This window comes from Tachyglossus aculeatus, chromosome 5, assembly GCF_015852505.1.
Source record: "Tachyglossus aculeatus isolate mTacAcu1 chromosome 5, mTacAcu1.pri, whole genome shotgun sequence".
Lineage (NCBI taxonomy): Eukaryota > Metazoa > Chordata > Mammalia > Monotremata > Tachyglossidae > Tachyglossus > Tachyglossus aculeatus.
In genome coordinates, this window is record NC_052070.1 from 56088904 (window position 1) to 56106927 (window position 18024).

Sequence of the window (18024 nt, forward strand, 5' to 3'; positions counted from 1 at the left end):
TCTATGTTTCATCAGTCACATTCAAGAGGCTTCTTGGTTTCTGACAGCCTGTTTGAGTTTAGGAGTATCTTTGCTTGGTCCCGTTTCAGGGGAGGTACCCTCTGAGGCAAATGTGGCCAAGAGGTTCTCCCACATGTTCAATCTGTCACCAAATCCTATCTGTTCAACCTTCACAACATTGCTAAAATCTGTCCTTTGCTCTTCATCCAAACTGTTACCATGCTGATCCAAGAATTTATCCTATTCTACCTTGATTACTGCTTTGCCTTCTTACTGACCTCCCTGCTTCCTGTCTCTCCCCACTCCAGCCCATACTTTATTCTGCTATGTATCAGCTCCTCAAGAACCTCAGGTAGTTGCCCATCCACTGCCCTGTCAAAACAGAAACTCCTTTCCATTGGCTTTAAAGCATTAAGTCACCTTGCCCCCTCCTACCTCACCTTCTTGGTTTCTGTCAATCAATTCATATTTATTAAGCTCTTACTGTATGCAGAGCACTGAACTAAGAGTTTGTGAGAGTACAATATAGAGTTGGTAGCCATGTTTCCTACTGGAAACAATCTTACCATCTACAGCATGCTCACTTCCCTCTTCTACCACCAACCTACTCACTGTAACTTGATCTCACAACTTACCACTGATCCAATCAATCATAATTATTGAGCCCTTACTGCGTGCAGAACACTGTATTAAGAGCTTGGGAGAGTACAATATAACAGAGTTGGTGGGCACATTCCCTGCCCATAACTAGCTTACAGTATAGAGGGAGGGGAGTTCCCCTGCATCGTCTCTGGCCTGGAATTCCCCTGCACTGCTCCTTCATGTATGATGGACCATTCCTCTCCCGACCTTCAAAACCTTTTTAAGGTAGCATCTCCTTCTCTAAGCCCTCATTTTCCCTACTCCCTCTCCTTTCTGGATCGACTTTGCACTTGGATTCGTACCTTTATTCACCCTGACCCTCAGTCCCACAGCTCTTATGTACACATCCATAATTTAATATCTGTCCCCCCTCAATACTGTAAACTCAATAATAATAATAATGGTATTTGTTAAGCATTTACTATGTGCAAAACACTGTTCTAAGCACTGGGGGGGATACAAGGTGATCAGGTTGTCCCACGTGGGGCTCACAGTCTTAATCCCCATTTTACAGATGAGGTTAACAGCCACAGAGAAGTTAAGTGACTTGCCCAAACTCACACAGCTGACAAGTGGTGGAGCTGGGATTAGAACCCATGACCTTTGGCTCCCAAGTCCGTGCTCTTTCCACTGAGCCACGCTGTTTCTCGTAATTGATTCTGTGACCAGGGCTGGATTTGGGAACTGAGTCCCTGCTTTTGGGGGAGCTGTAGCATCAGTGCACTCCTGCAGTTACACAACTGTAAGCGTGCCCATGAGCAAGTCTGAAATTGAGTTCTTGGTACAGACATGGGCCCAGGCCTCTTTTCAAATCAATCAATCCACGGTATTTGTTGAGAATTTACTGTGTGACGATCACTGTGCAAAACATTTGGAAGACGACAATGAAATAGGCATCCATGATCCCTATCCTCGAGGAGTTTTACAATTTAGTAGGGGAGACAGGTGCTAAAATAAATCACAGGATGGGGAAGTAACAGAATATTAGGATATGGACAGACGTGCTGTGAGGGTGGGGGCTGAGGAAGTACTAAATTGTTTAGGGGACATGGACTTTTTAATGGTATCTGCTAAAGGCTTACTATGTGCCAGGCGCTGAACAAAGCACTGGAGTAGATACAAGCTAATCAGGTTGGACACAGTACATGTCCCAAATGAGATTCACAGTCTTAATTCCCATTTTACAGGTGAGGGAACTAAGGCAAAGATAATTTAGGTGACTTGCCCAAGGCAACATGGCAGACAATTTCTAGACTGTGAGCCCGTTATTGGGTGGGACCATCTTTATATGTTGCCGACTTGTACTTCCCAAGCACTTAGTACAGTGCTCTGTGCACAGTAAGCGTTCAATAAATATGAATGAATGAAAGTAGTGGAGCTGGGATTAGAACAAGGTCCTCCAATTCCCAGGCCTGTGCTCTACCCAGTTTATGTTGCTTGTGCAGTAAAGGCAGAGATGAAACCCAGAAGAGAGGGAAAATAGGGTGGGGAGATGAGAGATTAGTTACCTTGGTGACCACCCTTTGAATATCATCATCTGGAGCTCCTCTTTAGCCATCTCTTGGCCAAGCTAGCTAAACAGCAAGCCACGGTTCTAAACGTTGTCATTTGTCATTGTCGTATTTATTGAACACTTACTGTGTGCAAAGCACTGTACTAAGCACTTGGAAAGTACAATTTGGCAACAAATAGAGCCAATCCCTACCCAATAACGGGCTCGCACTCTAAAAGGGGGGAGACAGACAACAAAACAAGTAGACAGGCATCAATGTAAATAAATAGAATTATAGATATATACACATCATTAATAAATAGAATAATAAATATGTACATGTATTACACATAGAGTAGATATCAATGACCCTTTAATGGGGGCCTCATTAAAGTGGAAGGTTGGAAGCCAAAAGTATGCTTTGTGTTGTTAGGCTGCTTTTGTTCACTGGTTCCTTCTCTGTCACTCTCATCCCCAAAATCTCCATTGTGGCTCCTGACAGCTGTGGTATATCTTACGTGCTCTCTATGTACCCTGTGCTGGGGGATATTCAGTGCAATTAGATGAGACACAGTCCCACAGTCCCTGTTCCACATGGAGCTCACAGTCTAAGGGGAAGGGAGAACAAGTATTTCACCCCCATTTTGCAGATGAGGAAATGGAAGCCCAGAGAAGTTAAGCGACTTGCCCAAAGTCATGCAGCAAGCAAGTGGCAGAGTCAGGATTAGAACCCAGGTCTCCTGACTCCTGAGCTTGTCCTCTATCCACTATCCTCTAGGCCACTAGGCCAGACTGCTTCTCTCTACTTCTCTTCCTTTACACTTACTCTCTGGGGGCCTTCACTCTTTTAAGTGGCTCTAGCTACAACCTCTCTGCAGATGATTCCCAGATGTCTCCCCCACTCCTCTACAATTCTCTATCTCCTCTTGCCTCTAGAGCATCATCTGGATGTCCTTCCAGTACCTCAAACTCACCATGTCAAAAATAGCACTCATTATCTTTCCCCCACTCTTCCACCTCACTTTCCCATCTGTCAACACCACCACAATCTTCTCCACTCCAACCTTGGTATCATCCTCCACCCTTTGCTCAACTTTCATGTTCGGTCTTCTGCCAAATTTTCCCTGCACGACATCTCCCGAGTCCCCTCCTTCCTCTGCTCCCAATTTGCTCCCATCCTGGTATAAACTCTGGTCTTGCTGCAGCTACACTATTGCATAAGCCTCCTCCCTGCTCTCTCAGTCTCCAGTCTCTCTTTCCTCTAATCTATTCTGCAAACTGTTGCACCAAACATCTTTCTGGAGCATTGCTCTGCCCACAGTCTCCTCTCTCCTCAGAACTCTCCAAAGGCTTTTTGTGTTTCACAACCTACTTCTAGACTTTCCACAATCTGGCCCAGTCTTCCCCATCTGCTCTCTTCAACAGCTATCACCCAATCCACTGTCCTAACTCCTCCCAAACCAATCTCCTAGCTTGACCTTGCTCTCAACTCTTCTGTCTCCAGCTCCTCACTCATACTATTCCCCTGACTTGGAACTCCCTCCCTCCCCATTTCAGACAGACCACAGCTCCCCCCACATTTAAATCTGTCCTAAAATTCCACCTCCTCCAGCAAACTCTCCCTGATTCATTTCCCAGCACTCTGTACTCTCCCAAGCCCTTGTTACAGTGCTCTGCACACAGTAAGTCCTTAATAAATACCATTCATTAAAGGACCATTGGATAGTCAAAGCTGACCCATAGCATGTGGGTCTTACCCACTAATGGCCCTTCCAAAGTTCATCACCCCCCCCCAAAATCCATTTCTGCTGGAAGGGGCCATACGGAAAGTCTTTTAGACTATGAGCCCACTGTTGGGTAGGGACTGTCTGTATATGTTGCCAACTTGTACTTCCCAAGTTCTTAGTACAGTGCTTTGCACACAGTAAGAGCTCAATAAATATGATTGATTGATTGAAGGAGACAGCTTCAGCAGAAGATGGAAGTCCTGTTTGTGGAAATCCAATTGTCTTTAAACTGGAAAGAACTTTGAAAGTTCACCTCACCCATCCCCCTGCCTTCAGGCAGGAGGATGATCTGACAGAGTCTGGATAGTCATATTTTCTCCTGAGATTGGTTGGGTGAGGTACAGCTCCCTCTCCTTGCTGTTTTCTTTGATCAGTGATCATTCCCTCTTGAAGGGAAAAGCTGGTGAATTGGAAGATGCCCAAAGGAGAGGGTGACATATGCTGGGATAGCCTTCCTGGGTTTCCTCCACTCGCTTTATCTGCCTTACACAGCTGGTTAACCTCTTTTTATTTTTTCCTTTTTCCTTTTTTCTTTCCCTACTGCTCCCCCCAACTCCTGGCTGCCAGAATCTTATTAGCTGTGTTTACATGGCAGAGATGTCGAGCGATTAATTTTTAATGGCTTGGTTTATTGCGTGTTTGAACGGTTTATTGAGTAATTCCCACATTTAAGTGATTAATTCCCCAGAGTTCAGAACGACTGGTTAGTTTTACATTAATCAGAGTTTCTGAATGCCAAGAGACCATCAATCAATCCTTGCTGCTATGGAGAGTAATGTTAAAATACCTCAAGGTACAATGAGGTTAAGAAAAGAAGTGATTAAAGTCCCGTATTTCCCTCATGCAAGTTGGGTGTCAATTCCTTCTGTGCTACTTGGCTTCCTCTCTCCCTCCATTACGGAATGCACAAAAGAAATCCAGGTGCTAGTTAGAAGAGATGTGATGGTTTGTCACTCATAGGATTCAGACTTGCCTGGTCCATCTGCTGTCCTTACTTGGTGTATTCGAGAGAGGTCAATTGATTAATCATGAGGGTTTTGTATATGGGGATTTAGAGAATTGGTAACATGTCTCCTTTAAAAGTAAGATCTTCGATCAGAGCCAAGGTTGAGTGATAATGACACCTGGCCTAACACTCTCCTTCCCCTTCTACTTCAGAAACTATTTTGAGAAGCTATGGTTCTCTGACTTGAGACGGGTCCGTGATTTGGAGAGTGGTTCTCTAATAGCCACTAGCTGCTAGTACTAACCTGAAGCCAAATGCCACGTTCCGGGGGTGAAATCTAACTTCCCACCCCACTTCCAGAAGGACATTTTGAAGCCAGCTTAAGTACCACAGGGAAACTCTCTTCCTAGTGCTTTTCCCGAGAGCAAATAAAGCAACTCATTTTTAATTTATTTGTCAATGTGTGAAGCTGTGTGCTTATGTCCTTGCTCCAGGAAATGCCAAACTGGATCAAACCACTGACCTATCCAGGCTAGAGTCTTTAGCAGTGGGAAGAAGAGTGGGAGGGTTAAACTAACTTGTCAGTCTCCCTTTTGTGGTCTGCTCTAGCAGGGAATGTTGCTTGGAGGGGCTAGGTGTTAGTACTTGGTAAAGTAAAATCTCATTCCCTTAAACTTCAGGGGATCCTCTAAAAACAGTTATGAGTGATGTGCTGCCTCCTTTGAACCACAGGAGTTCAGTGCTGCTATGAGCTTGCTTCTTTGGCCTGAAAAGTGTTTTCAGTGTGTTGGTTGGTGGGAGAGGGAAGAGTGAAGAGGCCTCTTACCAACCACACCCCCTTCCTCCACCCCAGTGGTCAGAACATTGTTTCATTTGGTCCACTGGGGCTTAGGGGTTGCTTCAAATTGCAAACCCCTGTAGATGGCATTCGGGATTCAAATTAATTGATCAGTTTAATGAGAATATTGCTCGTTTGGAATGGCTCTCAGGCTTTTATCTTGGCCCTGCCACTTGCCTGCTGTTTGATTTTGGGCAAGTCACTTCATTTCTCTGTGCCTGTTTCCTTATCTGCAAAATGAGAGATTCAGTGCCAGTTCTCCCTCTTTTGAGTGCCGAATGGAACAGGGACTGTGTCCAACCTGATTATGTTGTCTCTGTCTTGTAGAGTTTAGTACAGTGCCTGATGCATAGTAAGTGCTGAACAAATACCACGTATCATTATTATTAGTATCATGAAGTCCTCTGGCAGTAGACTTCTGACAGTGTTATCTTTTGAGCAGAAGGACAATTCTACTACCCTTTGGAAATGACCAGGGTTTCCTCACCTGTTGGTATCACTCCCTCCCCCACCCACCACCACCCAGCATCCCCAGCCTCAGGATCCCTTTGACTGGGCCACCCCGCCCCGAATTCTGCGGCAGAAATTTGCCGGCAATTGAGTTAGCATGTCCTGAAGAGATTAACTTTAGTAAGTTCCAGCTGAGAGCCAGTGAGCAGACTTAGTATTGTCCTTCCCTGAACACTTTTTCGAGTGATGTTAACAGTCCTTATCACACTCAGCAGAGCTATGTGGTGCAGACTTCAATTTAGGGGCAGCCTATTGCTGGAGAATTACCACAGAAAATCTCTCATGTGGTGCAGATGTTGGAGAGAGCTGGGGGGAACTTGAGTCACAAAACCTGTTGCTCCAAGCTGGCTTTCTTCCTGGGTGAAAGTGGGGTTGGGTTTGGGCTTTCTTCCTGGGTGAAAGTGAGGTTGGGTTTGCCTGGTAGGGGATGGGTGTGGGGAGGGGAGTGTAGGGCAACTGAGGTAAAGGGACAGACAGACTTGGCAGGGAAATGAAATCTACATTGCATCGTGTGCAAATGTCCTTAATAACGGCCTTTGAAAATTCCAGTACTAGATGTGGGGGTATCGAAAAGCTTTCTGGTCCAGCACTGGGATTTGCCATGTTAGGAGGGTGGGAAGAGAGATTTGCCAGGATATGGCAAGTGTGACCACAGCTAGAAGCAGTGGGACCTAGTGGAAAGAGAACAGACCTTCGGATGGCACGATCTGGGTTCTGATCCCTGTTCTGTCACTTGTCTGCTATGTGCCTTTGGGCCAGCACTTCATTTCTCTGGATAGCAATTTCCTGTAAAATAGGGATTCAATACCTGTTCTCCTGCCCCATTAGACTGAGCCTCTTTGGGATAGGGACTGAGTCAGTCCTGATTATCCTGTATCTTAATGTACTACCTAGTGAGTGTCTATCAATTATTATTATTTTATTAATTATTACTATTATTATTATGATTATTCTGGGCTCTAAAGGCATGAGCAAGGATTTACTTGGAGTCTCTGACTGGAATATCTCCAAAAGCCAATAACCCAGTAGGAGAGAACCAAGACCTCTCATTGTTGTGGTTTATGGCAATGGATGGAGAAATCCTCCCATCTATGATGTTTGTTTGCTTAGAGGAAAATTTGACGTGCTTATAAAGGCCCCCCTTTTTCCTTCCCAAAAGCTGAGTACCTGGTAATTTAGGCAATCTCTAGACTCCTGGTGAGGGATGCCCAACCCCCCAGCATGTTCCCATTGCCAGAGACTTTCGCCAGCACAGTATTCCCCCAGGGGTCACTGGGAAGAAGTTAGTGGGGAAATATTTGCATCACTGTATCCCTTCTCTCTTTCCTTTGCCTCCCTTCCCAAAGAACACCTGACAGACCACAGCTCTACCTATGTTCTAGGCCCTCCTCAAATGTCATTTCCTCCAACAATCCTTCCCCAATTAATTTCCAACAGCAAAGGTTGAACCATCTCACAAGTAGCAACTTCTGGCACTTCTGTAAGCTCCTTGAGGGCAGGGACTGTGTCTACCAACTATTGCATTGTTGTCTCAAGTGCTTAGTAGAGCGCTCTGCACACAGTAAGCCCTCAATATACACTATGAATGGATTGATTCTCACTGTACCTCGCTCTCGCCTGTCCCGCCATCGACCCCCGGCCCACGTCATCCCCCGGGCCTGGAATGCCCTCCCTCTGCCCATCCGCCAAGCTAGCTCTCTTCCTCCCTTCAAGGCCCTGCTGAGAGCTCACCTCCTCCAGGAGGCCTTCCCAGACTGAGCCCCTTCTTTCCTCTCCCCCTCTCCATCCCCCCGTCTTACCTCCTTCCCTTCCCCACAGCACCTGTATATATGTATATATGGTTGTACATATTTATTACTCTATTTATTTATTTATTTATTTATTTTACTTGTACATTTCTATCCTACTTATTTTATTTTGTTGGTATGTTTGGTTCTGTTCTCTGTCTCCCCCTTTTAGACTGTGAGCCCACTGTTGGGTAGGGACTGTCTCTATGTGATGCCAATTTGTACTTCCCAAGCGCTTAGTACAGTGCTCTGCACATAGTAAGCGCTCAATAAATACGATTGATTGATTGATTGATTGATTGATAACCCACCGCACCACTTCCTTAGCAGTGGCTTATTCAAATGTCCATTCAATAATTCCGATTGCTATTTGTATATATTGCTGATTACATTTATTTTTGTGTCTGCTCCTATTAGAATGTCAGAATCATGTAGGCAGGGAACCATGTCTCTTCACTTCATTGTAGTTTCCTAAGCACCTAGTACAATGTACTGCAGGCTGTGTCCCCACTCAATGCCATTACTGCTATACTGCCCTCCTCCTGCGTTACTGAGGCCAGTACTCATTTCAGTATGCCACGAGAAGCAGTGTAGCCTAATGGAAAGAGCACAGTCCTGAAAGTCAGAGGACCTGTGTTCTAATCCTGACTCTGCCACTTGCTTGCATTCATAATAATAATAATAATGGTATTTGTTAAGCACTTACTATGTGCAAAGCACTGTTCTAAGCGCTGGGGGGGTTACGAGGTGATCAGGTTGTCCCACGGGGGGCTCACTGTCTTAATCCCCATTTTACAGATGAGGGAACTGAAGCCCAGAGAAGTTAAGTGACTTGCCCAAATCAAGTGACTTGGGCAAATCAATAAACTTTTCTGTGCTTCAGTTTCATCATCCGTACCAGTTCTCTCTCCTACTTGGACTGCGAACTCTGTTTGGGACAGGAATGATCTTGTACACTGCTTGGTACATAGTAAGCACTTAACGATAATTATCATTACTATTGTTTAAATTATTATTATTAAGCTTTATTATTGTGTCTCTGTCTCCCATTGCTTTGGGCTCTCAGGAGTCAGAATAATCTGGGTTCTAATCCTGGCTCTTCCACTTGTCTGTTTTGTGACTTGGGGGAAGCAGCACAGTTTAGTTGAAAGAGCATGGGTTTGGGAGTCAGAGGTTGTGGGTTCTAATCCCAGCTCTGCCACTTATCAGCTGTGTGACTTTGAGCAAGTCACTTAACTTCTCCGTGCCTCAGTTACCTCATCTGTAAAATGGGGATTAACACTGTGAGCCCCACCTGGGACAACCTGATTACCGTGTATCTACCCCAGCACTTAGAACAGTGGTTGGCACGTAGTAAACTCTTAACAAATATCATCAATTCCTCTACCGCAGTTACCGCATCTGTAAACTAGGGATTAAGACTGTGAACCCCAGGTGGGCTATGGACTGTATCCAACCTGTTCAGCTTGTATCTACTCCATTGCTTAGTACAGTGTCTGGCACATAGTATGTGCTTAACAAATGCCATTAACAAAGAGGGTGCTGTGCCTTTTGTTAGGCTGATTCAGGGTCCTAGATAGGGAAGTAGATTTTCTGCTGAGGGGCTATGCAGGGTCAGGGTGTGGAGGGAATGCTAATAGCCACCTCTAGACTCTCCCAAGCATTTAGTGCTTTGCACATAGTAAGCGCTTAATCAATCAATCAATCAATTGTATTTATTGAGCACTTACTGTGTGCAGAGCACTGTACTAAGCTCTTGGGAAGTACAAGTTGGCAACATATAGAGACGGTCCCTACCCAACAGTGGGCTCACAGTCTAGAAGACTAGATGCCGTCATAATTATTTAGTACAGTGCTCTGCACACAGTAAGTGCTCAATAAATATGATTCATTCATTCAATCACATTTATTGAGTGCTTATTGTGTGCAGAGCACTGTACTAAGTGCTTGATTGACTGGCTGACCAAGGAGCCAGCTCTTCCGTGGATTCTTCTGGGGACAGACCCAGATGGGAGGCATCTCTAGCTCGTGGGACATCTGAGTATTTTCTTGCTGATTGCCAATACAACATCATGGGGTCATGTAGCAACAGGATCAAGGAGGAGGATGGCCCTTGGCAATCACGGGATACTGCCTGGGGAACATGTGCAAGCATCCTCATTTCTGCCCCACTCCTGGGCTGAGGTACAAACAGGTGAGATGAGAAGCAGAATCAGAATTACCTTCTACTAAGCAGCATGATCAGATTGAAAGAGCTCTGGACCAGAAAGCAGAATCCCTGCCCTCAAGAAACTGACAATTTTACAATCTCCTATTCTCAAAGGAAAAACTCATTCCATGGCCCCTCTCTGCTGGTGCTGGGATCCCAGGCAGCAGGTCATGGGAATGGCTCGATCTGACTTGTTATTTTTCTTTTCTTTTTTCTTATTCTTCCAGAGCTTCAGAGTTTTCTCCCACTAGACCCCGTGGCCCAGGCTCTTTGCTCTCCCCTTGTCACCCCTGGCCTGACTCTGCTCACCACGATGACAACCCTGGTCATCGACAACGGGACAGGGCTATGCAAGGCTGGTTTTGCGGGGGATAATGCTCCCCAACTGGTGGTGCCCACGGCCGTCGGCATCCAGATCTCCCCAAACAACTTGACGGCCTCCAGCCTGCAGAACAGGAACATACTGACGGGACGGGAGACGTTCTCCCGGAGTCTCTTGGAGCCGGGCCCCTCCGTGGCCCTGACCTTCCCCGTTTCCCGCGGTGTGGTCACGGACTGGGAGGAGATGGAGAGGCTCTGGGGTTACATTTTCCAAAAGCTCCGTGTGAGGCCGATGAAACACCCCGTGCTGCTCACCGAGGCCCCCAAGAACAGAGCCGCCAATCGCGACAAGCTGTTGCAGGTGGGTGGGGCTGACACTTGGAGAAGAAGTCCCGCTGGCTCTCCTACCACCCTCTTGGGCAGAGTCCTGCTGTCCTGGGGCTAAGAGACCAGGTTAATTTCCTTGGGTGGGGAGGTGGCAAGGAATAGGAGTCATCATCTCTAATCCCGGTTCCTCCACTTGTCTGCTGCGTGACTGTAGGCAAGTCACTTTACTTCTCTGTGCCTGTTACCTCATCTGTAAAATGGGGATTAAGAATGTGAGGCCATGTGGGGCCGGGACTGTGTCCAACCTAATTATCTTGGTTAAATACCACAATTATTATTATTATTTTTATTCTGCACCCACTGTGTGTCAAGCACCGTACAAAGCATCTAGTAAAATCAATGGTCGGTCAGTGGTATTCATTGATCATTTACTTTGTACTAAGCACTTGAGAAAGTACACTACAACAGAATTGGTAGAATCGACCCCTGCCCATGAGGAGCTTACGGTCTACAGGATAAGTTAGGAGATGAGAATTAGACATGGTCCCCGGTGCTCAAGAGGGTTAAAAGTCTAAGAATAAGAATGTGGTAGGAACAAAAGGAAAGCAGCAACAAAAACTATACAATAGGCAAATCTGTCTGTGCATCAGTCTGCCAATGAATCAGTGGTATTTTGAGTGCTTACAATATGCACAGCACTGTACCAAGTGCTTGGGAAAGTATAATGCAACAGAGTTGGTAGATATGTTCCTGCCCACAAGGAGCTTACAATCTAGAGGGGGAGAGAGGCATTAAAATAAATTTCAGCTCTGTTCCCCTTTCATTCTTAAGACTACCTGCTCTCCACCTCGACTGTGGGGAAGGACTTCAAAGTCATCCGAAGCTTCATTTAGCCTGGGCCCTCTGGCTATGCCTGGGACATTTTGGTGACAGCTTCATGGTGCATAAGGTTTTTTTCTTAACTGCATCTGGCTGCAAGGAGAGGTTTGCAGGGTTGGGAAGTAGCACAGTGAAGTCTAATCTCTAAGCAAGATTTATCTAAATAGCAGTAGGGGAGACCTGGGTTAGACTTAAAAGAAGTGGCCCAAAGGTCAACCTGAGTTGCTGAAATGGGCTGGAGGATCAATCAATCAATTTTATTGAGTGCTTACTGTGTTCAGAGCACTGTACTAAGAGCTTGGGAGAGTACAATATAACAGACACATTCCCTGCCCACAGTGAGATTACAGTCTAGAGGGGGAGACAGACCTTAATATAAATAAATTACAGATATAAGCATAATAAGTGTTTACTATATGTCAAGCACTGTTCTAAACACTGGGGTTGATACAAGGTGATCAGGTTGTCCCACGTGGAGCTCACAGTGTTAATCCCTATTTTACAGATGAGGTAACTGAGGCACAGAGCAGTTAAGTGACTTGCCCAAAGTCACACAGCTGATAAGTGGCAGAGCTGGGATTAGAACCCAAAACCTCTGACTCCCAAGCCTGTGCTCTTTCAACTAAGGCACAAAAGTGCTGTGGAGCTGGGAAGAAGGGGACATGAGTAAAGGGAGCAAATCAGGGCAAAGCAGAATTGAGTGGAAGAAACGGAGAAGAGGGCTTGGTCAGAGAAGGCCTCTTGGAGGAGATGTGCCTTTAATAAGGCTTTGAAGAGGGGGAGAATTATCTGTCGGATATGAAGAGGAAGGGTGTTCGAAGACAAGGGTGAGAGGTCATCAGTGAGATAGGTGATGATGGGGAGAGATAGATGAGGAGCAGACACCTTAGCTTCCCAAGAGAAATTTGAGGAGAAGCCATGGGTGGAAAACTGGGCTTGGAGAGGAGTGTGAGGCTAGAAGGATTCCGTGTCGCTCCTGGAATCCCCTCTCCCCAGCACACCATCTTCTTTCCTTCTCTCCTTAGATCATGTTTGAGACCTTCAACGTCCCGAGCACGTTTGTGGGCGTTCAGGGGCTGCTGGCACTCTACGCGTGTGGCCTGGTGACCGGTGTGGTGTTGGAGTCTGGGGCGGGCGCAACCCATGTGGTGCCCGTCCACCAGGGCTTTGGCATTCCACACGCCACCCTGAGCCAGGAGCTTGGGGGACATGACCTTTCCCACTTCCTCATGAAGAGACTGTTGGGTCCCATGCACTCTTTCTGCAGCCTGGCCCAAAGGCAGGTAGTCCAGGACATCAAGGAGGACCTGTGCTACGTCACCAGAGACTATGAACTGGCCTTGCAAAACTCTGCCAGAGCTCCCTCCATCAAGACCTACCCGCTCCCTGATGGCCATGTGATCTCCGTTCCAGAAGAGGAACGGTTCAGTTGCCCCGAGGCTCTCTTTCAGCCCTTCCTCCTGGGGCAGCACTCTTGCGGCATACACCAGAGCCTCTTCAAAGCTGTGGACCTGTGTGATGCCCACCTGCGCGATTCCCTCTTCTCCAACCTGGTAGTCTCTGGGGGCAACACCTGCTTCTGCGGCTTTCTGGAACGCATGAAGAAAGAGATGACCGCCCTGGCCCCACCGACCGCCAGAGTCCAGGTGGTTACCGCGCCGGGGGGATGCTGCTCTACCTGGGTGGGTGGGTCCATGCTGGCCACCCTGTCCACCTTCCAGAACATGTGGGTGACCCGTGAGGACTATGATGAGATGGGATCATTGGTGATTCGGAAAAAGTCCCCTTGAAGGGCAAATGTTGGTGACTGTCTTTGCCAGATGGTGGCCCTGGAGAAGCTGGGGCCAATGAGGGAGGTTTGTGTTTCTTCCTGGGGTGGGGTCTTGGGGCAATGCCAGAGTCCATCTGGGCTTCCCTTCTACCCCTGTATGACTGAGGGGATGCATAGGACCCGATCAGAGTGGAGTTGGTCTCTCAGGTTGGGCTTTCATTTTGGTCATCACTCGTCCACATCAACGGAAGTATAGAAGTGTTTTTATATTTTTATATGGGAACTATAAAATAAAAATGGAAATATATACCGTCTCAGATGGTGTGTGAGGGAGAGGGCAGGGGCTGCACAGCAGCAGACCGGGACCAGCATCTGATCTCGCTACGGCCTCCGCCGCCGTGCAGTTGCTTTAGAGTTCAAAGTCTCTGCTCTGTGGGTTGCCTTAGATTCTTCCCGGGTTGTTGGCTGTGCCTGGTGACAGAACTCGGGGAACTGGCCTTGGGGATGGGGAGGCAGGGTGGCAGAGAGAGGCTCTGTTCACCCCACGCTGAACCCCTGAACTTCAGCGGGCCCAAACCCCCATGGAAACAGGAATGGGGCCCACTGCCTCAGGCCCTACGTTAGAAGCAGTGTGGCCTAGTGGAAATACAGCAGCCCTTGGGAGACAGGAAACCTGGGCTCTAATCTGAGTTCCATCAGTCGTCTCCTGGGTGACCATGGGCAAGTCACTTCTCTGTGCCTCAATTCCCTCATCTGTAAAATGGGAATACAATAACTATTCTCCCTCCCCACTAGACTGAACCCCATTTGGAATAGGGACTGTGTCCAACCTGATTATCTAGTAACTACCTCAGTGCCTAGCAGAGTGCTTAGCACCTGGTAAGTGGTTAACCGCAATTATTATCATTACTTGGGCAGCTGGAGGAACTCTGTGGCTGCAGGTCAGAGCCGAGGCCTTCCTTAAAGGGAGAGACATCTATCTTGGGAAAAATAGGACTGAGGCTCCTTTCTAACCCCCGCTTCAGGCAAGGTGGGGATCAGAACAAATTCTTCTTTCTCATCAAATCCAAATATGAAGTTTAACCTTTATGCTTGAGCATCAAATGCGGCTGTGTAATTAAGAACTTTTCTCCTCTCCGGCTTTTAGAACTCCCTCACCGTGGAACGATTCTCTCATCTGACTTCCCAATTAAATTAAAAATAGCAGATTAGCGATGCTGAGCGGGGCTGTCAGTGAACGCGAGTGGACCAAAGGCCAGACTCGGCCAGGTGGGGAGGAGTAATTTTGTTGTGGGCAGGGAATGTGTCTGCGAAATCTGTTGTATTGTACTCTCCTAATTTAACATAGTGCTCTGCACATAATTATTATAACTGTGATATTTAAGTGCTTAATATGTGCCAGGCATTGTACTAAGAGCTGGGGTGGATACAAGCAAATTGGGTTAGTAAGTGCTCAGTAAATATCATCGATTGAGTGCTCAGAAGATCCTGGCCGGCTCTGTCCAGTTCCACAAGATGAAAAATAGCCACAGAGGATCTGCTTGGATTCAGGGGGCCAGTGAGGGGTCAGAGGGACCCTGGGCAGGGAGTGGTGAAGGTAGGGGAAGAGGAAAATGAATGTGTTAGCTGCGGGCGTAGGGATTGGGCTGAGGCTGGAGGGGTAGATGCCACACTCTGAGAGAGACACCCTCCTCCTCCTCCTCTTCCTTCTCACTTTCTTCTTCCTCCTCCTCCTCTTTTCCAGTTCCCCATGCTGCCCACCTTGGTCTGGGCAAATCCCTCTTCTCCACTTTCCCTCCTTGTTAGGTCTTGCGGCTTTGGATGAGCATTAGCAGACTGAGTGGTTGTTGGAGGGCCAGTTGGCCAGAGACCCCCAGAGGATATTAGTTGTCAACTGGGTGGACAGTCACAGCCCAGCGATGGTTCTTGGCTCACCACCTTCTCCTGCAGCCCAACCAACCTGTAGCCAGGGCAGAAATGCAGCTGCAACAGGGAGACTGTGCTGACCTCCTCCATGGTGTTACCTGGGGAGGGATGAAGAGTTGAAGTGGCCCGTTTTGGGGTCCATATGGGGCAACTGTGGGGTTTCTGGCTGTACCTGGTGATGTTTTAGTAATATCTGCCTGTCAAGGCAAAAGGGTCTGCTGTGTGGGTCTTCCCTGGTGTGGAAATCAGAGGCATGGGGGCCGCTGCGGGGAAGGTTGTAACCCTGCCAACCCAAAGTGACCCTGGGCCTTCAAACTGCAAGACTAAGGGAAGTTCCAAGGGCTACTTTTGGGTTTTCTCCTTCTAGTGCTACTTTCCCAGGCAATCTGAGAGTGACAGACAGGTACTATAACTTTGCATCTCTATCTCTCCATCTTATGGGATAAAGGGGTGTGTATGGGGAGAAGAGGGCAATGAAAAAATGAGGTTCTTCCCTTTCATCGAAGGCTGGAGTTTGTGAAGTCCTACAGTCAATCAATGATATCTGTTGAGCGCTTACCATGTGACAAGCACTGTATTAGTCTCTTGGGAGAGTATAATAGGGACGTAGCATGACCTAGTGGTTAGAACACAGGACTGGGAGTCAGAAGAATCTGGGTTCTAACGCCCGCTCCATCACATGTCTGTTGTGTGACCTTGGGCAAGTCACTTCACTTCTCTGGGCCTCAGTTACCTCATCTGTAAAATGGGGATTAAGCTGTGAGCCGCATATGAGATAGGGACGGTGTCCAATCTGATTAACTTGAATCCAACCCGGGGTTTAGAACCATGCTTGGCACGTAGTAAGCGCTTAACAAATATCATCATCATAATAGGCATGGTAGACATGTCCTCTGCCCACAAAGAGCTCACAGTCTAGAGATGAGCTCAGGAATCGGGTCTCCCAGCTCTATTATCATTCTCTTCCAAGGACTTAGTACAGTGTTCTACACATAGTAGTTACTCAGTAAATGCCATTGATTGATGGACTGATTGAGAAGCCTGCCATAATAATAATAATGATGATGGCATTTATTAAGTGCTTACTATGTGCAAAGCACTGTTCTAAGCGCTGGAGAGGTCACAAGGTGATCAGGTTGACCCACGGGGGGCTCACAGTCTTAATCTCCATTTTACAGATGAGGTAACTGAGGCTCAGAGAAGTGAAATGACTTGCCCAAAGTCACACAGCTGACAACTGGTGGAGCCGGAACTTGAACCCCTGACCTCTGACTCCAAAACCCGGGCTCTTTCCACTGAGCCACGCTGCTTTTCCGTAGACCTTCAATGGCATGGCTTAGTGGAAAGAGCACGGGCTTTGGAGTCAGTGGTCATGGGTTCAAATCCCGGCTCTGCCAACTGTCAGCTGTGTGACCTTGGGCAAGTCACTTTACTTCTCTGGGCTTCAGTTACCTCATCTGTAAAATAGGGATTAAGACTGAGCCCCCCGTGGGACAACCTGATCATCTTGTAACCTCCCCAGAGCTTAGAACAGTGCTTTACATATAGGTAGTGCTTAATAAATGCCATTATTATTATTATTACTGAGTGTGTGGTTGATGACTTAATTCCCAGCCTGTTCTGGGAGGTCTAAGGAGGGTCTCCAGGTCCCATTCGAAGCCCCCGCCTGCTTGTGGGGCGGGGGAGAGGAGCCAAGCACATTTACCTGCTCCCTGCTTTCCCCAGTCAGACCCTGTGAGGGCCCGAGCTTCAGACCCAGCTCTCACCCTCCTGCGAAGGTTCTAGCAGGGAAGCTGGGGTTATAATCCATACTTAATTTCTCCAGGGCATCCATTATAAATTCCATAACTCCACCAGTCAAAATATGACTAATTCCTGGGACTGCAGCCTCCACCTGGGAGATGAAACTGTGCTCTCGTTTCTCTGCCTTTTATCACCACTAATAAAGGTTGAGCAGCCAGAACTTAGCTGCTAAGGTTTTTTCTTTCCCCTTTGTCACTGTGGAATAGACTTCTGCTTGCTGGGCTATAGTTCTTGCAGCTCTGCAGTGTTAATGGCAATAAAAAAAAACCACCTAGCCAGGAGGAAGGTAAACAGGGAGGGGATGGGGCAGCCGGTGGGAAAAGGGAGGGAGGGAAGGGGACCAGAGTGGTGTGGGGGGGTCTTCCACCACAAAGCTCTGGTCCAGACTTTGGTGGGGAGAGCAGTCAGTTGGAGAAACTTCCCTTAGAAGGGGGATGTGCCTAGCTGTGGGGGCTACACGGAACAGAGCAAGTAAGCCCGGAGAAAGTACCCACACCTACAAGAGGCTTCAGGCCTCGTGGTGAAGATCAAAGGTCAAATTCCTGACTGGCAGATGCTCAGCTCCCTAACACTTGTGTTGCGCTGCAAGTGTCTGGGCCCGAAATCCGCTCTGTTTCCAGCATGATGGAGGCTTAGCTTTGTTGACTCTGGGCTTTCAATGTTGGACTCTCTGCAGCTTTGGATATTGGCGCAAACTAGCTCTCAGGCTCCAAGATAACTTGGGAACAGTCAACAAGTATGGATTATAAACTCAAGGCAGGGATTGTGTTTCATTACTTTTGCCCA

At 47.4% G+C, this 18024-nt stretch overlaps 1 protein-coding gene across 1 annotated transcript in view; it reads left to right on the forward strand.

Moving 5' to 3' along the window:
• The window catches only part of ACTL8 (actin like 8), a 67123-nt gene extending 53454 nt beyond the window's left edge, over window positions 1-13669 (forward strand). Inside the window, exons 2-3 of the mRNA XM_038747396.1 lie at window positions 10439-10893; window positions 12764-13669. Coding sequence (XP_038603324.1) covers window positions 10525-10893; window positions 12764-13528 — 1134 coding nt within the window. The 5' untranslated portion in view covers window positions 10439-10524 and the 3' untranslated portion in view covers window positions 13529-13669. The remainder of the gene's footprint in view (window positions 1-10438; window positions 10894-12763) is intronic.
• The last annotated feature ends 4355 nt before the right edge of the window (window positions 13670-18024 follow it).